Consider the following 27,591-nt stretch of genomic DNA (forward strand, 5'->3'; position numbering starts at 1 on the left):
TGAAGCCATCTGCCAATCAAAACAACTGCTGGACCCAGGGGGAGGGGCTTAGTAAGAAAGTCCATCTTTTGCCTTTAATTGGTCCAGAGTGTCATCATTCATCCCAGCTTAGCCAATAGTGGCGAGTGGGCGGTACCTGCTCATAAAGCGTGTGAAAGAAAGTGTAGTAAGCAGATTTGGGGCAAATTTGGGGCGAATTTGGGGCAGGGTTGCATCCTTTCGCATCCCTTGTGTCCTGGCCAGGCAGGCCGAACCCTGTCTCCCAGCTTCACAGTCTTTCTCCAAATGCCTGTGTGTGACACCTCTGAGACTCGGTATTTCCTAAAATAAGGAAGGAAGCAGGACATAGCGTCCCCAAGGTACTGGCACCAAGCATAGCAAGGATGCTTGGGAAGTGTGTGGAGTTTCGGTCCTGCCTCTGGTGACGTCACCGTCGGACAGTAAATCTCCGGTGCACCCAATTTCTCCAACGTTGTGAGGATTGCGGTGGGAATGCTTTAAAGCGCTGCAAAAGGTACAGATAGATTTCGCTTTTCCCTTCCTCGGTTGCCTCCTTAATGCCCTCAGATCTCAGTTCCGTTGTATTTTCTTGAGGGGGAAACTTTCCTGACCTCCGCTGCTGAGTGCTGAGGTGAATCCTGTTCATTACGATTTATTTTTGCCTTGTGCATTGAATTACGGTGTTGGCAAAGAATATTGAATATATCATGGACTGCAGAAAAACGAACAAATCTGTTTTGGGGAAAGTATAGCCAGAATGCTGTTTAGAAGCAAGAATGGAGAGGAGAGACTTCATCTCACTTACTTTGGACATGTTATCAGGTGGGACCAATCCCTGGAGAAGGACATCATGCATAGTAAGGTAGAAGGTCAGAGAAAAAGAAGATGCTCAATGAGATAGATTGACACAGTGGCTGCAACAATGGGCTCAAACATAGCAATGATTGTGAGGATGGCACAGGACCAGGCAGCATTTCCTTCTGTTGTACATGAGGTCGCTGTACGTCGGAACCGACTTGATGGTACCTAACTTTTTTTTTTTTTTTTAACAATAACTGGAGCCCTGATGGTGAAATGGTTTAAGCACTCAGCTTTCGAACCCACCCAGCAGCTCAGCAGGAGAAATACCTGGTGATTTGCTCCCGTAAAGATTGAAAAAAACCCAAACCCTTTGCTATCGAGTCAATTCTGACTCATAGAGACCCCGTGGGACAAAGTAGAACTGCCCCATGCGGTTTCCAAGGAGCAGCTGGTTGATTCAAGCTGGCAACCTCCTGGTTAGCAGCTGCTTTCTTAACCACTGTGCCACCAGTAAGGATTACAGCCTAGGAAATTCTGTGGGGGCAGTTCAGCTCTGTCACTTGGGGTTGCTATGAGTCTATCCATGGCACCTAACAACAACAACCGTTATTTACATAATTATTTGAGTTTCCCCTTCTGGGCTTGCATCTCCAGCACCTAGCACGTAGGAAGCACTCAGTAACTATTTGCTGGATGAGTGAACAAACACAAGGAATAACTTGTAGTTGAGGACTGGTGCTTTCTGGGTCACACAGTGCAGAGCGGCACAGTCAAGCTACAAAGCCAGATCTGCCCACCACCTCTCTAGGTGGAGGAAAGATAAATCCAACGCAGCAGCTAACATTTATTGAGCCATAATCTAAAGTGGATTTCTCAAAGCGAAGTCTGCACAGCCTACATCAGAATCATCAGTGGCAGGGAGGGAGGGATGCTCTAAAAATGCAGATTCTTAGGCACACACCGGTAAACCAGCTGCTGCAGAAGTCAGCTCTGACTCATGGCGACCCCATGTATGTCAGAATACAACTGTGCTCCACAGGGTTTTCAATGGGCGATTTTCTTCCAATGTTTCTCTGGGTGGGCTCGAACTGCCAGCTTTTTGGTTAGCAGCTGCGCGCATTAACCACTGCAGCACCGAGGGACTCCTAGGCACACACAGACCTATGTGAACCTTCATTTTTACGAACATCCTGGGTGATTCTTGTGTTTGTTAGAGCTTGAGAGTCGTTTCTCTGTTGTTGTTGGGTGCTGTCCAGTTGATTCTGACTCATAGCGACCCCATGTAACAGAGTAGAACAGCCCCCATAGGCTTTATAGGCTGTAACCTTTACCAGAGCAGATCAACAGGTCTTTTCTCCCACAGAGCAGCTGGTGGGTTCGAACCACCAATCTTTCAGTTAGCAGCCACCTTTGCACCACCAGGGCACGTTGTCATTGCTCTAGAACCGTGCTATTCAAAATGTGGTCCCCTGATGGAGCAGTGCCTCTCAGACTAGAACATGCATAGGAAGCATGGGAATCCCTAGGGATTTGTTGAAAAGCAGATTCAGAATCAGTGGGTCTGGGAGTCCACCAGCCTTACAAGTTCCCAGGTGATGCTGATGGTTCAGGGATACACTGAATAGCAGGGTTGTAGAGTAGTGGTTCTCTACTTAGCTGCACATTAGAATCATCGGGGGAGCTTTAGCAACTCCAGATACTCAAGTAGGAGCCAGGCATGAGTAGTTTTTAAAACTCCTGAGTTGATTTCCAGGCTAGTGTGCAGCTAATCTGAGAGGCACCGGTAGACTTTTCTAAAGCAGTGGTTCCCAAAGTGGGGTCCTAGGATAAACAGCATAAACATCACCTGGGAACTTGTTAGAGACGTAGCTTTGATCTGCATCCTTCTTGTTGTTAGGTGCCATCCAGGTAATTTTCGACTCATACCGACAGCTTAGAACTGTCCCATAGTGTTTCCTAGGTTGTCATCTTTATGGGAGCAGATTTCCGGGTCTTATCTCCTAGGTGGGAACTGTCAGCCTTTCAGGGAGAAGCCAAGTGCCACCAGGGTTTCTTAACTCCATCCTAGGCCTGCTGAATCAGAAACTCTAGAATCCAGCCCTCCATGTTTTAACAAGCCCTCCAGGTGACTCTGAGGGACACGAGAGGGAGTCCCTGGGTAGTGCAAATGGTTAATGTGTTCAGCTGCTAACCAAAAGGTCAGAGGTTTGAATCTACCCAGAGGCACCTCAGAAGAAAGGCCTGGCAATCTACTTCTGAAAAATCAGCCATCGAAAACCCTATAGAGAACAGTTCTACTCTGACACACATGGTGTCACCATGAGTCAGAACTGGTGTGACAGCAAAGCTTAGTTTTGGTTCTATAGAGTACTTAGGACTGTAGGGCCAAGGGAATTGGAGTCTTTCCCAAGATTCATCCCACTCCCCACATATTTGCAGATGCCAGTAGTCTGGCCAGAGGTGGGGGATTCTAAACAAAATTGTGGACAAAGGGCCCTTCCCTGGAAATGATGGCACCATCAACCTAGGGTTTGTCGTTAAATGGAACCTCCCAGGCATGAGAGCAGAGAGCTGGATGGTGTCCTACCACCGTTGCTAAACATTTTGATCAAAGATTCTATACAAGAATCCTGATCAAAAGGGGAAAATGCAGGACAGAATTTCAAATTCTCATGGACTCCGGACTTTCTGGAACCATGGAGGCTGGATGAACCCCTGAATGTATTGCTGTGAGATAATCTTTAAGCCTTAAACCAAAAACCCCCCCTGAAGTCTTCTTAAAACTATAGTTTAGCTTAACTAGTAAAGAATGTCTGCCTTAACACTGTACTCTTTTAAGATCTATCTATGTATGATCAAATTGACAACAGCCACTCAAAAGATCAGATAGGAAGCTTAGGGGGCAGTGTGTATTAATGGGGAAGGAACAACTCCGAAAACGTGGGTGAGTGTAAAAATGGTGTGGCAGCTGTGTCAGACCTCCTCATCTAACTTCATAAGGTGAAGGAGAATCAAGATAAACATCAGCCCAAGACCGATTGCCGTGAGGTGGTCAAACATACCTTCACCCTCCAACCTTTTCACCAATTCTGACACCAGCCATCCCTCCCATGGCACTCTGTTTCTCTGCTGGGTTTGATAATTTGTTGCAATGGCTACACAGAACTCACAGACCATACTCACGATTATGGGATTTATTAGGGAAGAGACAGGTTACAATTCAGGATAAGGAATGACTCGGGATACAGTTCTTCCATCAGGATAGCTGTGCCCACAGGCAGGCCTCTCTGTGGGCCTCTTGACCTGGCCTCTGCCCTGCTTGGGGAAAGTGTTACAAAGCTCTTTTAGCTCCGCCGACATGTGCCTGAAGGCCCCCACTCTGCCAGCAAGCCTCCTGCCTGAAGCTGCTCAGCTCTCTTGCTCTGCATGTCAGCTCACCCATGGTAGCTGCCTTGCTTGGTGGGCCAGGAAGCCCACCATACTGTCTGGTGCCAGTCTCCTGGTTCTGCTGCCACTGCTTTCCTGCTGCTGTGTCTCGCCACGCTGCACCTTCTCAGGTTACAGCTATCTCCTGGGTCTAGGAGGTTCTCAGCGCAGCAACCCCGGGTCCAAAGGATGCACTCTACTCCCAGCTCTACTCCCCTCTTCCTGCCTCTGGAATGGTTCATTTTAAGCCTAGTGGGAAGGCAAAGCTGACCAACCCCTTCATTAGGGTTATATACATCTTATTTGCATGGTCCCACCCCTTTGAGGGTGCCATGCACCTTATTTGCACTGTTAGCAAACTTGTCCAATCCCCTCGGTGTGCCACAAGCACCTTATTTGCATAGTCCCGCCCAATCACTGTGGCGTTAACAAGATCATGCGTGGCTAAAAGGGCCATATTAAGTAATTCACTGCACTGCACTGAGAATGGTTGCACAATGCAAAGAATGTAATCAATATCACTGAATTGTACATGTAGAAACTGTTAGTGTGTTTTGCTGTGTATATTCTCAACAATAAAAATGAAAAAGGAGGACCCTCCAGGTGTGGGAACCCTTTGAGAGGAAGAAAGGAGGAAAGAGGCACTGAGACCAGGACACAGTCTTGGGCTGAGGGTCTGAGATTCCGTAGCCACATGGAGCCCTGAGTGGTGACGGCGAGGCCCAGAGAGAGGAACAGCAGAGCAGGATTTCAAAGACAAAACTCCCCAAGCCAGAGAGAGACCCTAAGAGGTGTGACCTAGAGGGGGAGAGAAAGATGGCCCGAGACCTGAGGTATCAGCTTCCTCACTAGCACTGGCTCATCTGTGCACCCACCTTCAGGTTAGCTCACAGACGAGCTGACCTTGCAAGTCAGGGGCTAGAGCCACCTCAAGACTGCTGTGAGCACAACTCCAACCACAGTGTGGATAGTGTTCCCTGGAGCCATTCCTCCTCAACCTTTGCAGGAAAACCATCATCAACAGCCACACTCTGGGACTCTGCTGTGTGGTTCCCTTGCCTGGAGTGCCTTCCCTGTGGCCTGCAGGCTGCATCCCCCCTCAGCCCTCACCTTCAGCCGCAGTGAAGGCAGCCCTGGCTGAGCTCCCAGTTCCCAAGGTGGACTTGGCTGGGAGTGAGGGGGTTCTTTTGCTCACCTGGAACAAACTTTTACAGCAATTAGTTCCAACAAGGGCAGGAAGCCTGCCTGCTTCACCCAGGGTTGGGGCTAGGTTAAACAAGGGGAACTCAACAAGTATGTGTTAAAAAATAACAACAGCTGTTAATGGGCCCAAGGAGCCCTGGTGGTACACTGGCTAAATGCTCAGCTGCTAACCGAAAGGCCAGCAGTTCGAACTCACCAGTTGCTCCGTGGGAGAAAGATTTGGTAGTCTGCTTCTGTGAAGACTGCAGCCTTGGAAACCCTATAGCCAGGGGTGGATTAACTGATAGTCAAGGTAAGCACAGTGCTCACCTTGCTTAGCAGAGCATGTGCAGTGAACAATTCCACATTTTTTCACCACACAAAGATTCTGCCTCTAGGTATGCCTGGCACCTGTCTCTCTCCCAACCCCACAGCACCTCCCTATAGAATCAAAGCCTCTTTTCAAATTTACAATTCTTGATGGGTGGATCACCCAGTCAGCAAGGACAGCAGGAGTTTACTTCCTAATCTTAAGCACAAGTAAGCTTCTGCTTATCTTGCTAACTGGGTAATCAGCCCCTGCCTAGGGAAGTTCTACTCTGTCCTCCAGGGTTGCCAGGAAGCAGAATCGACTCGATGGCAATAGGGTGCTGGGCCCAGGTGGTGAGCTCAACGTTAAGAGCTTTCTGGGCATTACGTTGCACCCTCACAAGCGTCTGATGGTGCAAGTGTTGATTATCACCATCTTTTATGGATGAGGAAATGGAGGTTTGGAAAAGCAAGGCCACCTGCCCAGGGGGTGACACCAGCTGAGGCCCACCAGCGTTGAATGTCTCACACTGGCCATACTGCATGGATATCAAAACGAACTGAAGTCCACCCAGGGCTTTAGAAACAGAGGGCTGTCCTATTCCTGGGCTCCCATGACGTGGATGTCCCAGCCAGGATTGGTCCAGGTGCCACCTTGATGGAACGCCCAAGCTCTTTCCCATAAAACCTTGTCACTTGGACTCCTCCTGGGTGTTTGACAAGTGAGCATTCTCTGAGGACAGATCCTGGTGGTTTTTAATTGCAGTTTTTCCAAAAGCATCTCCTTTCTCAGTTTAACAAAATGAAACAAAATACCAGGCAGGATGGAGACCACTTGTGCCCCCAAGTCGGGCAGCGCCCTCAGTTCTTGGGGAGACTGGTCCACACCTCTGCCGACCCCTCCCTGGACAGTCCCCGCACAACGGCCGGGGCAGGGGATGATGGGAGTGCAGGTTCTCCCTGCCAGGACCTCCCATCCCTGATCCCGACCCCTCAAAGAGGGCCTGGCCTCTGTGTCCCTTGGGTGGGTGGCTCCTGGGGGGGGAGGGGCAGCTCCTCAGGTAGACATGATGCCACTCTTCTCGCTCTTGACCTTGAGGAACTCGGCCATGCTGGAGAAGTACTTCTGGTTGGCCTCAGCCACCTTCTTCTCGGCCGCCTGTGGGTTCACAATCTCCAAGCCCTAAGCAAGGGAAGAAGGAGATGGGACTGTGGGGAGACTGCCTGGAGTCTAACAGGGGCCTCTTGCCCCCACTCAGTAGGAGAATCATGAATCTTCAGAGCCCAACAGGCCTGTTTAAATGGATCTCAGGATTCGGGGGACATGAGAGTGGTTTACTTGTCCCCGTGTCCCCCACCTTGGAAGACTGAGTCAGAGGGTTGGGGATGGGGGTGGGGCACTTGAGCATGTAAATGTTTAACACATTCCCCAGGTGATTCTAAAAACACCCAAGTCTGAGAATAGCTGATCATGTTCAGTTTCTGGATGAGAAAACAGAGTCCCAGAGCAAATTAACATCAGCACTGCCCACAATAACAAAGACCAATTCTGGGTGCTGATGATGTGGTCAGCACCGTCCTAAATATTTTCAATGCAGTCATTCTTAGCTTCTCATCGGGGCCCTCCCTGGCCACACCAACACTGAAACCTCCACTGATCTGCTTCCCTATCTCCCTTCTTTCTCTCTTTAGCAGTCAACAACCTCAAATATACTACAGTAAAACCTGCAAAAGCCAGAACTTGTGTAAGGTGGAGACCTGTCAGAGAAGGAAAAATCAAACACTTTCCACTAATAGAGGGTGACAGAAAAGTGGTAAGCCTGCACCCTGTCAAAGGCGCAAAACCTGCAAGACCCAGGAAAACAAGGCAGTCCTGTCGCATTCTGGCTCTCACAGGCTTCACCATATATGGAGCCCCTGCCAACCGAAAGTTTGGAGGTTCTGGTCCACCCAGAGGTGCCTTGTAAGAAAGTCCTGATGATCTACTTCCGGAAGGTCAGCCATGGAAAACCTCATGTAGCACAGTTCTATTCTGACACACATGGGTTGCCATGAGTTGCAATCAACCCAATGGCAACTGGTTTTTTAACAAGCAACATATTTTATTTATACGTCGCCTGCCTCCAGTAAACCCATGAGAATTGAGGCTTGTTGTCTGTTTTGCTCAGGACCATATCTCCAGCACCTTGAACAGTGCCTAGGACATCGTAGGTAGGTGCTCAACAAATACCTGCTGACTGAGTAAATGGGCTCATTATTCCTCACAGTCATGTGAGAAAGAGTAGCCCTGTTTTATGGATGGGTACTCAGGACCATTCACCGCCTCTTGCCTCTGCTGTCTTTGGGTGTTCACTCAGGGCCAGGAACCGTGCCATGCCCGTGTGCCACACCACAACAACCGTGTGAGGGTGCTACTTGCACAACACCTACTTTACTGGTTGTTGTTGTTAGTTGCCGTTGAGTCTATTCCGACTCATGGCAACCCATGTGTGCAGGATACGACTGTGCTCCATGATTTTTTGGATGTAGATCACCAGGTCTTTCTTCCAAGGCACCTCAGAGTGAATTCAAACTACCAACCCATTGGTTACTAGCCAAGTGCTTAACCATCTGCGTCACCCAGGGACTCTTTTAGTATGTTAGGAGATAAATGCTATGGAAAAAAAGAAATAAGGAAGTAGGATGAGGAGATGTAGGAGATCAGGGTTCAGATTTTAAATTGGGTAGTTATTAGTTGCCATCCAGGAGATCAAGACTCATGGCAGCCCCACGTGTGCAGAGTAGAACTGCTCCATAAGGTTTTCATGGCTGCAACCTTTCGGAAGCAGACGGCCAGGTCTTTCTTCCAAGGTGCCTCTGGGTGGGTTCAGACCACCAGCCTTTTGGTTAGTGGCCGAGCACTTAACCATTTGTACCATTCAGGGACTCCTGTAGTCCAGGTACAGAAGCAGAAGCCTGGGGAGGGGCAGTGAATTTCCAAGGAGGCTGGTGGGGGCTGGAGGAGTACCTGGAGTGGGGTGAAGGCCACGCTGGAGGCGGTCCCCGAAGAGCGGTCCCGGATGGTGGATTTGCCACCGTATACCACACTCTGCTTCTGCAGGGTCCGCTGAGGGGAGAGAGGAGGGGAGGGCAGGGGTTTGGGCCTGTCCACCCCAAGTGTCCACCTCACCCCCAGCCTCCACCTGGACCCAGCCCATACCTGCAGTGTCTTGGAGATCCTAGCTTTGGTGGCCTCGTTCACTTGTGTCTGCCGCACACGCCCACTGCCCGATTTGCCCAGGTGGCCCAGGCTGAAGCCCAGGTCCTCCTGGTAGGCATCCTCCTCAATCTGGGGGGAGGGGGGAAATGTCCTGGAGATGAGTTACTGGGCCCCTTTCTCCACTAGCCACTTGGCCACCCCCACCAGCTGGAAGCCCAACTACAACTCACTCAGTCAACTGGTCCCAGAGCCACCCTCGATTACCCACACAGGTAACCCTTGCTTAGGGTTATCTGTGCACGTGAGCCATGCTGAGCCCTGGGGACCCTGTGCACTAGGGGGTGCTGCGGACCCAGCAAGAAGTCGAATACAGTTGCTGCTCCCTAAGCTACGGGTTGAGAGAGGCCATTTTCTCTTATACGTATGTGGAAGGGGGTTGTCAAGGATCAGGACAGGTTTCGGTGATGAGGTCTGAGCTAGGTCTTGCAGGACCAGTAAGATGCTTAGGTAAGAAAAGAAGACACCAGCAGGGTGAAGCATGGGGGTGGGAACCACGAAGGCTAATTATATGTGTGCACTTGGAGATGACCAGTGATAATGCGGATGGGCCTGATCCAATCAATCAAAGCCTTTAAGAGCAAACACTGAAGTTCCCTGGAGGGAAAGGAATTCTGCCTCAAGACTGTGATGAAGAAATCTTGCCAGAGTGTCCAGCCAGCCGCTTGCCCTGTGGATTTCAGACTCAAGACTCCAACATCAACTCTTACCTGAGTTTCCAGCCTGCCCTACAGATTTGGGACTCAAGACTGCTAGGATTTTCAGCCTGCAGCCTAACCTGTGGATTCTGGACTTGTCAGCCCCCATGATTCTGTCTCTCTCTCTCCCAAACACACGTTGCCATCAAGTCGATTCTGACTCATAGTGACCCTATAGGACAGAGTAAAACTGCCCCATAGGGTTTCCAAGGCTGTAAATCTTTATGGGAGCAGGCTGCCATATCTTTCTCCCACAGAGTGGCTGGTGGGTTCAAACTGCTGACCTTTTGGTTAGCAGTTGAGTGCTTTAACAACTATACCACCAGGTCTCCACACACACCCATCACCCCTATTGGTTCTCTTTCTCTGGTTCTGATACAGCAATGTGCAGATGGGCACAGCGAGGAGCCAGTCAAGCCGTAGAGCAGGACACACGAAAGGGCAGGGAGGGGAGAGAGGAGAGGCCAGCAGGCCAGATCCCAACTGTCCTCAGATGCCCGGCTGAGACACTCGGGCTGATGGAAGCCACAGGACGGCTTAGAGCCGGGGAGCGAGGTGGGCTCTGAATTGACTTTATAACTGTCTACATGACCTCTGGATATAAGAACCCCTTCAAATGGGACAGGAGTCCTTGGGTGGCGCAAATGGTGAATGCGCTTGGCTGCTAACCGAAAGTCTTAAGGCTCAAGTCCACCCGGAGATGCCTTGGAAGAAAGGCCTGGCACTCTGCTTCTGAAAGGTCACAGCCCTGAAAACCCTATGGAGCAGTCCTACTCTGCATATATGGAGTCACCATGAGTCGGAGTCGACCAGACAGGAACTGGTGGTAGCCCACACGCATATGCCCCCACTAAATGTTTTTTCTAGATTATGAATACTAGTTATAAAGTACTAGTTATATATTGGGAGGCCCTGAGTGGTACAAATGGTTAATGTGCTCGGCTGCTAACTGAAAGGTTGGAGAATCGAGTGCACCCAGAGGTACCTCAGAAGAAAGGCCTGACGATCTACTTCTAAAAAATCAGCCTTGGGGGCTGGATGAGTGAGAAGAGGAATGGCTGGATGCCAGGGAGGGGCCGGGATTATAGGATGGAGAGGAGGGATCGCAGCAGGAGACGCAGGACTGGTAGGGTGGGAAAGAGGACAACCAAGGCTTCCTGGTGGGAGCGTAGGTCAAAGAAAGGGATCTGACCTCTCCAAAGCTCATGCGGTTGGCCTGCTTGCGGATCTCCGTCAGCCCCAGCCGCTCTTTCATCTTGCGGTACCTGGAGACAAGTAGGAAGGCACCAGGGAGCCGGTGGCAAGGGTGTGAGCCCCATCCCTTCCTGACCCTCTCCTCTGCCGTTGGCCCCCGGGCCCTCACCTGCGGCCGCCGCGCTTCTTCCGCTGCCCGTCCAGGGGTGCAGGCAGCGGCTTCACTTGCTTCACAGGCGGAGGCTCCTGCCATTTATCAAACTTGCGCTCAATCTCATCCTTCAGTTCATAGCCCACCTGGGGGAGGGGCGAGAGAAGAGGCTCCTGCAGCCCCTTACACAGGCCTTCCTTCATCCATCGGTCCTTCCGCCCACTTCCTCCTGAGCCTCTGGGCCCTCCTCCTCTCTGCCTCATCTCCTCGCAAGACTCCAGGTCCCACCTATGACCCAATGACTTTCAAACTCCCATAACGAGCTCAGACCTCACCCCGAAGGTCTGGTCTACACAACAACCATCTACACAACCACTGAATATTTAACAGCCCCTTCAGACAGCACAGGAGTCCGTGGGTGGTGCAGACAGTCAATGCACTCAGCTGCTAACTGAAGGGCTGGAGGTTCGAGTCTACTCAGAGTTGCCTCAAAAGGCCTGGCAATCTGCTTCTGAAAAGTCACGGCCTTGAAAACCCTATGGAGCATTCCTACTCTGCACACATGGGGTAGCCGTGACTTGGAAGAGGCTTGATGGCAACTAACAACAGGAGGTGTATGGAGTCCCCGGGTGGTGTAAACTGCTAACCAAAGGTTGGAGGTTTGAGTCCACCTAAAGGCGCCTCACAAGGCCTAGCAATTTACTTCTGAAAAATCAGCCACTGAAACTGTGTGGTGCACAGTTCTACTCTGACACACATGGGGTTGCCATGAGTCAAGGTCAAATACATAGCAACTGGTTTCCCACTGGACACACTAGCCTTTGTCCTATCAAGTATTTATTCCTGGCCGGTTCCCTGCTCATGGCTCCCGCCAGAGAGACCACAGACTCACGTGGACAGATGGGACGGGCCCCCTCCCCTCCATCCTTGCCTCATACCTTCCCCTCTGTGCTCTCGTGGAAACTGTCCACGCGCGCTGCCAGCGTGCACTTGGCAGCCACCAGCCGGGCTGCTTTCCGCCGGAGGTCCTGGGGCAACAGAAAAGGGAGGTGGGACCTGGGTGACCCAGACAGACGGATGGACGGAAGGCATAATCACCACAGCAGCGGCTGCTCCTGGTCGTCAGAGCAGACTTGATCCCGGGACCTAGGAAGGAGGCTTTATAGCCATGCCTCCCCTAGTCCTCCCGCCAGCCCCGTGGGAGAAGTGCTCGTATCCCCACTTCATGGAAAGCAGAGGGAGAGCAGGGGTGGGGGGTGGGGCAGACACTTGCCCAGGCGACAGCGTTGTTCACTGACAGAGCTGGATTCCAATGTCAGCCTGTCTGTGACTCTGGAGCCCCAGCTCTTAACCACGCTGAGACTCCCTTGCAGACCTATGATGTCTATGGCCTGTGCCTGATCCAACCCTGAGATGTATGGAAGACACTCTCAAGCTGAGGAGGGGAGGCGCTTGGTGAGAAGCAATGGGAGGAACGGTGAGGCCCGATGTGCACCAGGGTCCCCTGAACTCATTTACTGCACACCACCCTCAGGGGGGTGAGGGTGGTGATGACAGGGATGACGGGGGGTGACGAGGTGGGTAATGGTGGGTAAAGAGAGGGGTAATCAGAGGGGTGATGAGGAATGAAAAGGGGGCTGAAGAGGGGTTACAAGGGGGATAATGGAGGTAATGAGGGGGATGACAGAGGGGGTGACATACAGTAGCAGGTATGTGTAGTAAAGGATTTAACTTTGCTCAAAAAGAGGTCAGGCCTTCACCCTCCACTCCTGGGAGGTGGTCTGTTTGCCTGGGGTAGCCAGAGAGTAACCATGTGATGGAAGGTGCAAGTTTGGGGTCATGCAGCCAACCATGTGGGAAATCAATTAACCAGTCATGCCTAACGGGGGAGCCGCAATAAAGCTCTGGACACAGAGGCTCGGGTGAGCGTCCCTGGCAGGAAGTACTACACGCATGCTGTCACACATCTATACAGGACAGTGATGTGTCCTGACTCCCGGAGGAGAGGACAACAGAAGCACTGCATTTGGACCCCTCCTGGACCCTGCTCCACGTGTCTCTTCCCTCTGTTGATTTTAATCTGTAGCAGTCAAGAAATCAAATGATGTACTGCACTGGGCAAATCAAATCAAAAGATGTCTTTAAAGTGTTAAAAAGCAATGATGTCACTTCGAGGACTAAGGTGCAGCTAACCAAGCCATGGTATTTTCAATCGCCTCACAAGCATGCGAAAGCTGGACAGTGAATAAGGAAGACCAAAGAAAAATTCATGCCTTTGAATTAAAGTGCTGGCAAAAAATATCGACTCTACTATGGACTGCCAAAAGAATGAACAAATCTGTCTCACAAGAAGTACAGCCAAAATGCTCCTTAGAAGTGAGGACGGCGAGACTTCATCTCACATACTTTAGACATGTTATCAGAAGGAACAAGTCCCTGGAGAAGAACATCATGCTTGGTGAAGTAGAGGGTCAGTGAAAAAGAGGAAGGTCCTCAACGAGATGGACTGACACGGTGGCTCCAACACTGGGCTCAAACACAGCAACGATCGTGAGGATGGTGCAGGACCAGGGGCAGTGTTCTGTTGTACACAGGGTTTCTATGAGTTGGAACCAACTCGACGGCACCTAACAACAGCATGACACCCATTCCCTGTAATAAATCGTAAACTGTGAGCATAATAGCTGTCAGTGAGCATGACAGCTGTCCATGAATTCAGTGAGTCCTTCTAGTGAACCACTGAACCTGAGCATGGTTTGGGGACGCCTCAGCCTTGTGAGCTGACACTGATAATGCTTACCATGTGCTGGGCCTGACCTTGGTGTTCCCCACACTCTGAGTCCCTGCCATACCCTGTGCAGGTGCTGTTCTCCCAATCTGCAAACGAAAAGACTGAGGCACAGCGCACTCACACCTCTTGCCCGAGGTCACCCAGTTGGTAGGTGGCGCTGCCAGAACTCCAGCACCTGCCCGCCTGGCTCCAGCATCCTTGTTGCAATGCCCCATGCCACCCTGTTCCCCAGGATCCTGATCACTGCTGTCACTTTCACAGGTGAGGGGCTGAGGTGCACAGCAGGGTGACAAACTCAGGCTCACGTGGTGTTATGGATTGAACTGCGTCCCCCCAAAACACGTGTTAGAATCTTAACCACTAAAAACCCATTGTCATCAAGTCAATTCCAACTCACAGCAATCCTGTAGGATGGAGCAGAACTGCCCCATAGGGTTTCCTAGGCTATAAATCTTTACAGAATCAGACTGCCACATCTTTCTCCTGAGGAGCGGCTGGTGGGTTCGAACCGCTGACTTTTCAATTATCAGCCGAGCGCTTAACCACTACACCACCAAGGCTCCATCCTAACTCCTATGCCTGTGGAAAGAAGACTTGGTGGCACAACAGTTAAGTGCTTGGCTGCTAACTGAAAAGTCAGCAGTTCGAACCCACCATCTGCTCCACAGGAGAAAGATGTGGCAGTCTGCTTCCATTAAGATTTACAGCCTAGAAAACCCTGCGGGGCAGTTCTACTCTATTGCTATGAGCAGAAAATCAACTCAAGGGCACTTAACAACAACCCACCCATGGATGTGTAATTCCACATGGCAGAGGGTTTTCTTTGTTACATTCAGGAGGCCATATCAGTATAGTATAGTGTGCCCCAAACCTAATCACTTCTGAGTTATGAAAAGTACAGATGAAACAAGGACACAAGCACTAATGGGGGGAAGACAGATGCTGTGTGGAGATCACCAAAGAACCGAGGCATGCCGGGGCTGGAGAAGCTGAAAGAAACAAGGACCTTACCCTAGAGCCGACAAAGAGGGAGCCTCCCCCTAAGCCAGTGCCCTCAATTAGGACTTCTAGCCTTCTAAACTGAGAGAAAGTAAATTTCCATTCGTTAAAGCCACCCACTTGTGCTATTTCTATAATGGTAGCACTGGATAACTAAGACAGAGATTAACACACACGGCCTTTGGTGACCAGGCTGTTAGTGGCACAGTGGACAAGGACAGACAAGGTGGAGGACGAAGGCTCACAGCACGAAGGGGTGGGTGGCTCACCGGGGGCAGGGACTGCACAATGTCGCTGTGGTAGATGTAGCCCGTGTGGGGCAGCACAGAGGTTGATGAGAAGCCGGAGAGCGTCTTGCGCTGGGCTCCAAGCAGCATGATGTTGCAGGCGGGCATCTTGGAGAGGTTGGTCAGGCCTCCAGCCACTCCTGCAGCAGGAGCGACAGGGAAGGGTCGGGTCAGAACCATGGGGCATGCTTGGGGGCTTGCTGTGTGCTGTACACTTTAACTCAAGTTTGTGCTTGGATCCCTGATTTGAGGCGGCCTCGAGAGGCAGGTCAGATGTCCCATTTCAGAGGGGGAAATTCAGACATGGTTCAGATAGGGGAAGCCACGTGCCTGAGAGTCCTGGGGGCAGGGAGACCCAGCCACTTAAACAACACAGTCAGGATCAGCATCCCAGTCTTGCAGAGAAAATGGAGGCTCAGGGCTTGACTTTACAATCCTGAGGCCACCTCGAAGAATCCCACAGCAGAGCCAGGAGCTGCCTCAGATCTGCCCACCAAGGGAGGAGCCCTGCTCTTCCTGTGGCCACCCCACCTCCCTCCTTTACTGCCTGTTTGCCCCTAGCTGTGCTCATTATTTGGGGACAGAAACAAGGTCAGAGTTTGCATCCTTTTCTCTGCCTGTCGGCACGAAAAGCAGGCTATTCAGACTCTGTGAGCACAAGGAGAGACAACAGGCAAGAGCAAGAGAGATGCAGTGCTGGGGCCCCGGCCAAATACCCTGCTTTATAGAAAAAGGGCATGACTTGCCCGAGGTCACACAGCAAGTCAGCCTACCCCAGACACCACTGCAGGGGACAAACCATCACGGCGGGGGATGCTGCTCGACACCCATGCCCGGCCCCAAGGCCTCACCCATTATCTTGGCAGCAGTGGAAGCTCCGATGATGATGGAGAGGTTGGGTGCAATGAAGGACATGCGGGACTCCACGTACTCGTAGATGCGATGCTTGGAGGCGTTCAGCTCCAGGGCCATGTCGCAGGCCTCCTCCAGCCGCTCCAGCTCCTCCTCCGACAGCTGTTGCCTGTGGGGGGGCACGTGGTATGGGTGGGATGGACCCTGGCCACCCTCTCAGGTGTCCCATCTCACTGCTGTCAGATGCCCTACCCCTCAGTGTGTGTGCACACGTGCACGTGTGTGCATCTGCATGTATGTGCGCCTGTACATGTGTGCATTTGTGCACATGGACACAGACATACATGTATGCACGTGTATGCATGCGTGTATACCTGTGTATATATGTGTGTATGCACATGTATTCCTGTGTGTGTTATGTGCAACACGTGTACGTGGGTTACAACCTGGCTGTATGCCCCAGGACAGATGACCTGGCTACCTTAGGCCTGGCCTCCCTCCTCTGTGATCCTGGCCAGTGGACCAGCGCCTTACACATAGCACCAAGAACCCAAAACCAAACCCAGTGCCATCGAGTTGATTCCGACTCATGGTGAACCCAAGTGTCACAGAGTAGGACTGAGTTCCATTGAATTTTCTTGGCTACACTCTTTAGTGAGGCACACTGCCAGGCATTTCTTCCATGGTACCACTGGGTGGATTCAAATCTCCAACCTGACACACAGCAGGAACCCCCCAAATACCTGACCGCTGGGTGGGGGCAGGGGCGGGGATGGACTGCAATTTTGAACAGGGGGCTCGGAAGGCAAGGGAGCAAGCAATGCAGATGCCGGGGGCACAGCATTCCAGCTGAGGAAACAGCAGATGCTTTAAGGCAGGTGCATGCCTGGCACACAGTAGTCACTTGGATCATTAGCCCACGGCCCTGTCCAATCACACACCCATTCCCCCATCCCCAAAAAGTGCAGACTGGGTGGTGTCGGCCTCTGTGTTATTTATGAGGCACACAGCAGTGAGCAAAACAGACAGAATCCCTGCCCACATGGGAACTTTCATTCTAACGGCGGGGGGGCGGGGGGGGGGGCGCAGGGAAGACATACTGGGACCCAAAAAACCAATCCAGTTGCCGTCCAGTCAACTCCAACTCATGGCGACCCCGTGTGTGTCAGAGTTGAACTATGCTCCACGGGGTTTTCAATGGCTATGACCTTTCAGAAGTAGATCACCAGGCCTTTCTTCCAAGATGCCTCTTCAACTGTCAACCTTTCGGCTAGCAGCTGAGAGTGTTAACCATCTGCACCACCCAGGGACTCCATACGAGGAACACTTGTAACTACATGTTTACTCTCTGCCTCACCCCTTGAGACTACAGGCTCCTTTCGGGTGAGATGGCTCCCTCATTCCCTGTGGGACCCTTCGAGCCCAGCTAAACACACGTAGAACAGAACTGAGCTGTCCTCCTGAGACTGAGACCCTAGAATCCCCAGACTGTCTTTGCCTGGTAGGTGGGTCTGAGGCAGGCCCTGGGTCCTTCTCCCTGCTGTGCACATACCCCTGGGTGGTGGAGGCGGTCACGCTGACTACCATGATGGTGGCGTTGGTCAGGATCTGCTGCAGGTTCTCATTGTTCTTGCACTTGTCCAGGCTGTTGCCCAGCTCCTGGGGGTGAGAGATGAGGAGACGGGCAGAGGATGGGGTGTGGAAACTGTCTTCACTCGAACCTGACCCCCTCTACTTAAATCCTCTATGGACTTGCCCACAGAATGCTGTTATGGGCTGAACTGTGTCCCCCAGAAAGATACGTTGAAGCCCTAACTCCTGTAGCTGCTGAATGTGGCCTTGTTTGGAGAATTAGGGTCTTTGCAGATATTGTCAGTTAAACACAACACACTGGAGTCGGGTGGGTCCTAATCCTGTACAATTGGTGTCTTATGAAAGAGGAGGACAGGCAAGGAAACAGTCACACACGGGAGGAGGAAGACGCAGCTACAAGCTAAGGGTTACAAGCAGCCACCAGAGCCCTCAGAACGAATCAATATGGCCAATACCCTGATCTGGACTTCTAGCTTCTGAAAACTGTAAGAGAATAAATTTCTGCTCTTTAAAGCCGCCCATGTTGTGGGATTGTACTACTGCAGCACAAGGAAACTAAAATCCCCAACCCTGAAGGTCCGGTTATGGATTTAACTGTGTTCCCCAAAAACACAAGTTGAAATCCTAACCCTTGTACCTGTAAATAATGTCCTTGAACGGTATAAAAGGTTGCACTCGATTACTAACCTAAAAAAGGAGAGCTGGTGGTACAATGGTTAAGTGCTCAGCTGCTAATCAAAAAGTTAGCAGTCTGAATCCACTGGCCACTTCACAGGAGGAACAACCTGGCAATCTGCTTCCATAAAGATTACAGCCTAGGAAACCCTATGGGGCACTTCTACTCTGTCATATAGGGTTGCCAGGAGTCAGAATCGACTTGACGGCACCTAACAACAACTAACCTAAAGGCTGGTGGTTCAAACCCACCCAGCAGAACCACAGAACGAAGGCATGGCAATCTGCTTTGGTAAAGGTTACAGCCAAGAACACCGTATGGGGCACAGTTGTATCCTGACACACACACAGTCGCGTGAGTCGGAATTAACTTCACGGCAACTGGTAAGGGGAGAAGCCAAGAGTGGGGCCCTGTCTCCCTTACAGGCTGGTGGCGGTCAAGAAGCCTCGGTTCTTCTGCAGCCCACTGTCCCCCCACCCCATCTCCCCTCCGCTCACCTTGACTGTGCGGATGTAATCCAGCGCATTGGGCACCAGGGACTCCAGCTCGGGGAATCGCTTCGAGTACTTATCCCGTATGAACTTATGGATGATGTCTAAGGCGCACAGGGAGAGGAGGGGTCTGGTGAGGCGGGGCAGGCTCTGCTGGTGTCCCAGCATCCGCTTCCCCTTTTTCTTTTAGGAACTGCGCCCCTGAGTTCTAGCTGGGTAGACGGACACCCAGGATGAAGGCTATATTTATCGGTTGCCCTTCATACTGCTGTTATCAGCTGCCAGCAAGTTGGCCCCTGACCTGTGACGACCCATGCACGAAGGAACCAAACACTGCCCAGTCCTGAGCCATCCCCGTGATTGGTTGCAGATTGGACCATTGTGATCCATAGGGTTTTCATTGGCTGGATTTTGGAAGTACAATGCCTGGCCTTTCTTCCTAGTCTGTCTTAGTCTGGAAGCTCCGCTGAAACCTGTTCAGCACCACAGCAACATACCAGCCTCTGCTGGCAGATGGGTGGTGGCTGTGCATGAGGTGCATTGGCCAGGGACTGAACCCAGGTCTCCCAGAAGGAGGATGGTAATTCTACCACTGGGTCACCACTGTCTCGTGCCCTTAATACCAGAGTGGCCACATGGGTTAATCCTGGTCCACAAGACATGGGCTGAAGCAACCTGTGTGATGTGCTTAGGGCCTGTAGGGAAGCATCTGATGGCAGGAAGCTTTAGGAAGCTGAGGTAACCTGAAGGACATTCTCTTTGTGGGATTGTTATAGAGGATAGGAGTGAGCCACACCTGGCTACAGGGCTAACGGAGGTTCTAATCCTCTTTCCCGCCATGGTCTCCCGTGACTGGTTTCTTTTACTTAGGAGCTGGCAGACAGGACCTCTCCAGAATCTGCATCACACCCCTAATAACTGTGCCCTTCTCTCCTCTCCCATGCCTTGCTGGTAGGGACGTGGAGGTGCTGGCAGGAGGTGGAGCAGTCACCTTGGACCATGAAATACATGGCCAACCAACAAGTCAGAAGAGCCTGGGCTCCACAGGTGGTCAAGAAGCTGTGCAGGCTGGAATAGCTCACCTAGACTTTATGTGATCAGAAAAGCCACTTCCCTCTTGTCTAAGCCACCCTGTTACAACAGCAGAACCTACATTCTAGCTAATATGAGGGGCTTGTGAAGCTGCCATTATGACGGGCTTGTGAACCTGCTAATACAAGAGGCTTGAGAGCAGAACCCTGGGAGAAGCCGGTGGAGGAAGTGGCCCAGGTTCCTGCCTGTCTCCCTCATTTGGGGATGAGGGAAGGTTTGGGGGCCACCGCCCTCCTCACTGGCCTCTCCTGGCACTCACTCAGTTCATTCTCGATCTCCACGGTCAGGTTGTTGGCGTCCACGATGACCCGGTATTCAGGGGCCGCCTCTACTGGGCCCATCACTGTGAAGACAAGATAGCGTGGGTGTGAGTGTGACTCTAAACACCCCCACTCCTCCACCGCAGGGAGACTGGGGTGAGCTGGAGGGAAGAAGCAGAATGGTAAACCAGAGGCCAAATTAGATTTTTTTAAACAACTTTTAGTGACAAGTAATTCACACACCATCAATCACCCACTTAAAGTGTGCAATTGAATGGTTTTTAGTACATTCACAGATACATACAACCATCACCACAGTCAATCTTAGAATACTTTTATTACGATGAAAAGAAACCCTGCACCCTTTAGCTATCGCCTCCCCCTGTTCTCCTCCTTCTACACCCAGACCTAAAACTAAAATCCAGTTACCATCAAGTCAATTCCAACTAGTGTGTGACCCCATGTGTGTCAGAGCAGAATTGCTCCATAGAGTTTTCATGCCACAAGCAGCAAGAGCCAAGGGGTCTGACAGGAGGGTGGACGGGGAAGAGAAATTACCTTCTGAAGCTTTGGCTTGCTTGCTTATATACTCCTCGATCTTCATCATGATCTCAGCAAACTGTGTGGGAGGGAAAGTAAGATCAGACGCCAGGAATCTTCACAAAGAAAGTGCTCCTGCCCCCATCGGCCCCTCCCAGGAACTTCTATTTAGAGTCTGCCTGCGAGCCTTGTGGCCTTCTCACCATCTTGCTGTCCCATAGCTTGGCGATGCTCTTGACTGAGTCCCCAGAAAGGTCCAGCTGTGTTTCCTCCTGCACATCCTCAATTGCTGGCTCCTCTTCTTCCTCCCCATAGCTTCCTCCTTCCTCCTCTTCAGCCGCCTCCTCGAGGTCAGCCAAGAGCTCGTCTGCCAGAGACATCCCGAGGCCTGTGGGCAGGAAAAGCAGAATTCCTTACAACCTTGCCCAGTCCAAATCCTTTCACATTGCTGGGAGGGGATTCTCCTTCAGGAGGCCCTGTTCCTTCTTTATCATCCCAGCACATAGGAAGGTGCCCTGATGATGCAACAGGGAAAAGGCTGGCAGTGTGAACCCACCACCCCTTCTGTGAGAGAAAAGACCTGGCGATCTGCTCCCATAAAGATTAAGGCCTAGGAAACCCTACGGGGCAGTTCTACTCTGAGTAGAACTGTGCGTCGTTATTGACTCCATGGCACACAACAAAATGCCTGTTCCCTCTCTACTTACCCAACACCTCCTCAGCCTTTAGGTCTCATTTTGCAACTATGAAATCACCTCCCTGAACCACACACCACACGCCCTGTGTGTCTTCTACCCCAAGGCACGTCATACATTTGTGATTACTTAAGTGACTACTTGATTAAGGCTACCTCCCAAGGCATTAAGCAAAGGCCTAAGTGGGCAGGGAACAATATTTGCTCCAACCATATTCCCAGGGCTATAGCATCGCAGGAGCACTTACCCAAAGAGCAATCTATAAAGAATCAAGCAACCTATAAACACCCGCCCCTCTCCTTCCACACTTCCTTCTCAAGACCCAGAAGTCTGGTCTCCCGCTTCCCCTCCTCTTCATCATACCTACCTTTTCTCTCCTCAAACGACTGTTTCTAAAAAACAAGCCTCCCAAGAGCGGTCGGCGCTCACTGATGACGTAGCACACTCGCGTTCTCGAGAGCAAAGCTACCGTCTGTTTAGCCACCTACGGTGACGTTTCCCGCTGCGTTTTAAACAACAACTTTATTAGCAGCAGCAGCTGCGGGGCTCAGAAGGGGTAGAGCGGGAATGCGGAAAGGGGCTTAGCAGGCTCACGGCTCGCCGTGGACTGGGTCTGGTAAGCGGAGGATCGCCGTGGCCGAACGACAGGGTGTCGAAACGAGAGTGGCAACTCAGAAGACTGGTGGTGGCGTTAGACGGGAAAGCGAGACATTCAAGCAGGGACTCGGGGTGGAGGTGGAAGTGGTGGTGGTGTGGGAGCGAAACCGGAAATAGGGAACTACAACTCCCAGGAGGCATCGGGTTTCGGGCCCGGTTTCCTTAGCCGCGAAGCCTGATGGGACAGGTAGTTTTTTGAACGCCTTGAGCTAGAGGTTTGAAGGGGTCGGAAGTTCCCAAGCCTGGGGCGCCCGGAGCGAGAGTGAGATGGAGCTGGAACAGAGAGAAGGGTAAGTGGCTGAACCGTTCAGAAAAACTACAATTCCAAAAGACACTGCAGCTGCAAATATGTAACCTTCTGCGCTTTTACCCTAAGGGCTGACGGGAGTTGTAGTTCATGCAACTATTAAAAATCTATCCCCTCTCCCCGCCGCCCAGAGGTTTTTTAGGAACTGGGGTCTGCCCTCGAGCATCCTGGGGGAGAAGGCTGGGGGCCCGGACTCCTAAGTCTGAGAGAGGAGCGGGCTGGGGGATGGGACCCCTAGGCCTGAGGGAGGAGAGCCTGGGGGTCCGGACCCCTGGATCTGAGGGATTAGGGTCTTGAGTTCGCCTGGGTCTTGGGGGAAGATGGACTTGGACTCTTGGATCCTGGGAGGAGGGGTTGGGGACCCGAATTCTGTGGGGCCTGGGAAGCGGGGGCTGGGGCCCCGGCCTCCGGGGTTTGAGGGAGGAGGGCTGGGTGCCTGAAGTCCTGGGTCCCTGACCCCCTTTGGCCCTACAGGACCATGGCAGCCGTGGGCTTTGAGGAGTTCTCAGCGCCGCCAGGCTCGGAGTTGGCGCTGCCACCGCTGTTTGGCGGCCACATCCTGGAAAGCGAGCTAGAAACCGAAGTAGAGTTTGTGTCCGGTGGTCTGGGCGGCTCGGGGCTTCGGGAGCGGGATGAGGAGGAAGAGGCTGCCCGAGGCCGGCGGCGGCGCCAGCGGGAACTAAATCGTAGGAAGTACCAGGCACTGGGTCGGCGCTGCCGGGAGATCGAGCAGGTAGGTGAGTGCGGATCCCCCGGTTTTGGGATCCCCTGGCCTAAGTTACCACCTCCTCTCCGTCCCCACCTGTCCACATGTCCAGCCTTCCTTCCAGTTTTCATTTACCCGTTCATTCATTATTCGTTTTCTCAACACTATGCAAGACTCTCTTGGGGAGCTGTCTCCTCTAGGAGCTTTCCTGACAACCCAGATTGTTTCTGATGTTGCACAGTGCGTCTCATGCTCTCCACTGACCACAGGCTCACAGGAACTAAAGCATTTGCCCAAGTGGAGCTGGGATTTGAAGGCAGACAGCATGAACCTGTACCCATTCTTTAACCACAACGCAGCCCCTCAGAACATGGAGGTACAGGCCCACCTTCCTGGGACTCCCTGGTGGAGAGCTCAGGGCAGCTTCTCCAAATCTTAGGGTAGGCAGAGCTGTGAGGCTCCATAGTATCCAGTCTAACAAACTTGTCTTTATTCTAAGATTTGGCTCAATTGTCACTTCCTTCCTGCTTCTCAAATCTGTCCCCTCCTCTTCATCTCCTTACCTCCTACCCGGCTCAGGCTTCAGTTTCCTCCCTCATTGCCTGGCCTCCAGCCTCTCCCCTTCCAGGAGACCAGCTTCAGAGAGTCTTTCAAACACCCAGACATGATTCTGTCCCTCTCCTGCTTGAAAGTTATTGATAGTTCTATCTTACTCTCAAAACAAACAAACAAAAAATCCAACAAGACTTATTAGACTGGTTGAGAGTGGAGGACTCCCCAAGACTGTTGCTCTGAGATAGTCTTTAAACCTTGAACCAAAACTAGTCCCTGAGGTCACCTTTTAGCTAAGTAACAGATTGGGTCACAAAATAAAGAATATCACCTGTGAGTACTGTGCTGCTTTAAAAAACCACCTGTATGAGACCAAATGGTCAACCATGGTTATGCCATTGAGTCAGTTCTGACTCATAGCAGTCCCAAGTACAACAGAACGAAACACTGTCCAGTCCTGTGCCATCCTCACAGTCATCGTTACGCTTGAGCCCATTGTTGGAGCCACTGTGTCAATCTTTCTCATTGAGGGTCTTCCTCTTTTTCACTGACCTTCTACTTTACTGAGTATGATGTGCTTTTCCAGGGACTGGTCCCTCTTGATAACATGACCAAAGTAAATGAGATGAAGTCTCACCATCCTCACTTCTAAGGAGCATTCTGGCCGTACTTCTTCCAAAACAGATTGTTCATTCTTCTGGCAGTCCGTGGTATATTCACTATTCATTACCAACACTGTAATTCAAATGCATCAATATTTCTTCAGTCTTCCTTATTCATATGCTTTCACATGCGTATGAGGCGATTGAAGATACCATGCTTTGGGTCAGATGCACCTTAGTCCTCAAAGTGACATCTCTGCTTTTTAACATTTTAAAGAGGTCTTTTGCAGCAGATTTGCCCAATGTAATATTTTTTTTTTTTTAATTGTGGTTTAGATGCAGGTTTACAGAACAAACTAGGTTTTCATTAAACAGTACACATACTGTTTTATGATATTGGTTAACAACCCCACAACTTGTCAACACTCTCCCTTCTCGACCTTGGGTTCCCTATTACCAGCTTTCCTGTGCCCTCCTGCCTTCTAGTCCTTGCCTCTGGGCTGGTGTGCCCCTTTAGTCTTGTTTTGTTTTATGTGCCTGTCTAATCTTTGGCTGAAGGGTGAACCTTGGGAGTGACTTCATTACTGCGCTAAAAAGTTGTCCAGGGACCATACTTTCAGGGTTTCTCCAGTCTCTGCCAGGCCAGTAAGTCTGGTCTTCTTTTTTGTGAGTTAGATTTTGTTCTACATTTTCTCCAGCTCTGTCCAGGATCCTCTGTTGTGATCTCTGTTAGAGTAGTTGGTGGTGGTAGCCGGGCACCATCTAGTTGTGCTGGACTCAGTCTGGTGGAGGTTGTGGTAGTTGTGGTCCATTAGTCCTTTGGACTAATCTTTCCCTTGTGTCTTTAGTTTTTTTCATTCTCCCTTGCTCCCGAATGGGTGAGACCACTGGAGTATCTTAGATGGCTGCTCACAGGCTTTTAAGACCCCAGATGATAACATTTTCTTTATAAATTATGTTATGTCATTTGAGCTAGATGTTCCCTGAGACCATGGTCCCCATAGCCCTCAGGCCAGTAATTCAGTTCCTCAGGAAGTTTGGATGTCTATGGAGCCTCCATGACCTTGCCTTTTACAAGTTGTGCTGGCTTCCCCAATATCATGTACTGTCTTACCCTTCACCGAAGTTACCACTTATCTATTTTTATTGTCTAATTATTCCATCCCCACCCCTCCCCTCCTTCGTAACCATCAAAGATTGTTTGTATGTGTGTGTGTAAACCTTTTCATGAGTTTTTATATAGTAGTGGTCTCATACAGTATTTGTCATTTTCTGATTGACTTATTTCAGTCAGCATAATGCCCTCTAGATTTATCCTTGTTGTGAGATGCTTCACAGATTCATCATTGTTCTTTATGGTTGTGTGATACTCCATTGTGTGTATGTCCCATAGTTTGTTTATCCATTCATCTGTTGATGGGCATCTGGGTTGTTTCATTGTTTGATTTTTTGACTGTTGCTTCCATGGGCATTGATTGTGGATCCAAGTAAAGTGAAATCCTTGACAACTTAAATCTTTTCTCCATTTATCATGATGTTGCTTAGTGGTGCAGTTGTGAGGATTTTTGTTTTCTTTATGTTGAGGTATAATCTATACTGAAGCAAGGTTGTGTTGTCTGCATATCAACAATTAATGTACTTTAAAACAAAGATGAGAAATTAAGGGGACAGAGAAACTAGGTTAATGGAAACAGAACAATCAGAATGTAAATATTGAGAATGTTCACACATTGTGAAGAACGTAACCAATGTCACTGAACAATCTGTGTAGAAATTATTGAATGGGAACCTAAACTGGTGTGTAAACCTTCACAGAAAACACAATAAGATATTATTAAAGAAAAGAACTCTAAACTTCTTGATCTGGGGTTCCTGGCCTTCCAGGATCTGGGCCCTGCTTACCACTCCATCCTCATTCTCACCAAAGCAGTTACCCCAATGATTCAGACAAGACAATGTGGTGGTGTGGTGATGGTCACAGAACACGGTGGATGTAATTAATGTCACTGGGTTGTATACTTACAGATGGTTAAAATAGCATGTTTCATTATTTTATCGCAATAACGTTAAAAGAGAGAAAGAATATGAATCTGAGGCAGGGGCCATGGGGATGCAAGGGGAGAAGCAGACCCAAAACCCAAGGGAAATTCAAGAGGCAGAAGGGACAGGAAGTGAGGGGTTATTGGGTGTCAGGGTGTGGGAGATTTGAAGGGCCTGGGCTTTGAGCCTGTGGTCAGTGGAGAGGATGAGAAGCACACATGAGACATCAGGGATACAATCTGGGTTGTCAGGGAAGCTCCTACAGGAGACAGTGTTCCAAGAGCCTTGCATAGTGCCTGAAACATAAGAGGTGTCAAGGAAGCAATAATGGAAGAATGAGTACATGAAAGATTCATTCAGCTAGGCCAGGAAGGCTGGGCATGTAGACAGGTGGAGATTAAATGAATGGGAGGGTGAGTGGAATGGCATTGACTTGTGTTTTCTTCCACTTCCTTCCAGGTGAACGAGCGGGTCTTGAACAGACTCCATCAGGTACAGAGGATAACACGGAGACTTCAGCAGGAACGGAGGTAAGTCCTTCCAAACCCGCACAGGGCCCCTGTAACTCTGCCCCTAAACTGGCTTGCCACCACTTGCCATCTCTCTGCCATCTTCCCTGTCTGCCTGGCCTCACAGGCCTGAAGGAGGAGAGGACGGAGCTGGGTGCTGGCAGCTGAGATGGACCAGGGGAAGGCCAGGTGGAGTGTGTGTGCTCTCTCTGAACAGGGAGCACAGCAGAATGGGAGAAGCACAAGCATTAGCATCTCAGACCTGGTTGCAAGCCCTTTTTTGTTGTGTGACTCTGAGCAAGCGACAGCCCCTTTCTGAGCCTATTTCCTGTCAGCTAAGAGGGTGTTGGAAACCCTGGTGGCATAGTGGTTAAGTGCTACAGCTGCTAACCAAAGGGTCAGTAGTTCAAATCCACCAGGCACTCCTTGGAAACTCTAGGGGGCAGTTCTACTCTGTCCCATAGGGTTGCTATGAGTCGGAATCGACTCAGCGGCACTGGGTTTGGTTTTGGTTTTAAGAGGGTGTTAAGGAGCTGTGGTGGCACAAACGGTTAAGCGCTTGGCTGCTAACTGGAAGGTTGGAGATTTGAACCCTCCTGGCAGCTCTGCAGGAGAGAGACCTGGCAATCTGTTCTCATGACAGCCCAGGAAACCGTATGGGGCAGTTCTCCTCTGTTACACGGGGTTGTTATGAGTTGGAATCGACTGGACGGCACATAGTACTGGAGCTGCAGTAACAAAACACCACAAAGTGGATGGCTTTAACGAATATAAATTTATTCTTTCATGGCTCTGGAGGCTAGAAGTGCAAATCAGGGTAAGAGCAGTGTTGGTTCCTTCTAAGGGCTCTGAGGGAGAATCTGTTCCACACCTCTCTCCTCAATTCTGGTGGCTGCGGGTAACCCTTGGCGTTCTTTGGCTGCTT

The 27,591-nt window shown here is 50.8% G+C and overlaps 2 protein-coding genes across 7 annotated transcripts in view; one reads left to right on the forward strand and one right to left on the reverse strand.

Annotated features, from left to right (window-relative positions):
- Positions 1-27,591, forward strand: part of TFPT (TCF3 fusion partner) — a 37,312-nt gene that overhangs the window by 1,542 nt on the left and 8,179 nt on the right. The window contains exons 1-3 of one of the 6 annotated variants that reach the window (XM_049900343.1): positions 173-514; positions 22,732-22,990; positions 26,617-26,687. In XM_049900343.1, coding sequence (XP_049756300.1) covers positions 22,736-22,990; positions 26,617-26,687 — 326 coding nt within the window. In that variant the 5' untranslated portion in view covers positions 173-514; positions 22,732-22,735. Of the gene's footprint in view, positions 1-172; positions 515-21,858; positions 22,241-22,376; positions 22,391-22,731; positions 22,991-26,616; positions 26,688-27,591 lie in introns of those variants that run through there. The other 5 variants (XM_049900345.1, XM_049900346.1, XM_049900341.1 and 2 more) reach the window with 5 other exon arrangements.
- PRPF31 (pre-mRNA processing factor 31) lies at positions 6,457-21,756 on the reverse strand. The gene is made up of 14 exons (XM_049900338.1): positions 21,661-21,756; positions 20,802-20,986; positions 20,617-20,677; positions 20,058-20,141; positions 18,713-18,810; positions 17,499-17,605; positions 15,946-16,115; positions 15,077-15,234; positions 11,956-12,045; positions 11,036-11,163; positions 10,865-10,937; positions 8,918-9,046; positions 8,726-8,824; positions 6,457-6,901 (listed from the first exon to the last, which is right to left on the reverse strand). The coding sequence occupies exons 2-14, from the start codon at positions 20,976-20,978 to the stop codon at positions 6,776-6,778; spliced, it is 1,500 nt and encodes a 499-aa protein (XP_049756295.1). The 5' UTR covers positions 20,979-20,986; positions 21,661-21,756; the 3' UTR covers positions 6,457-6,775.

Source organism: Elephas maximus, chromosome 11 (assembly GCF_024166365.1).
Source record: "Elephas maximus indicus isolate mEleMax1 chromosome 11, mEleMax1 primary haplotype, whole genome shotgun sequence".
NCBI classification, from domain to species: domain Eukaryota; kingdom Metazoa; phylum Chordata; class Mammalia; order Proboscidea; family Elephantidae; genus Elephas; species Elephas maximus.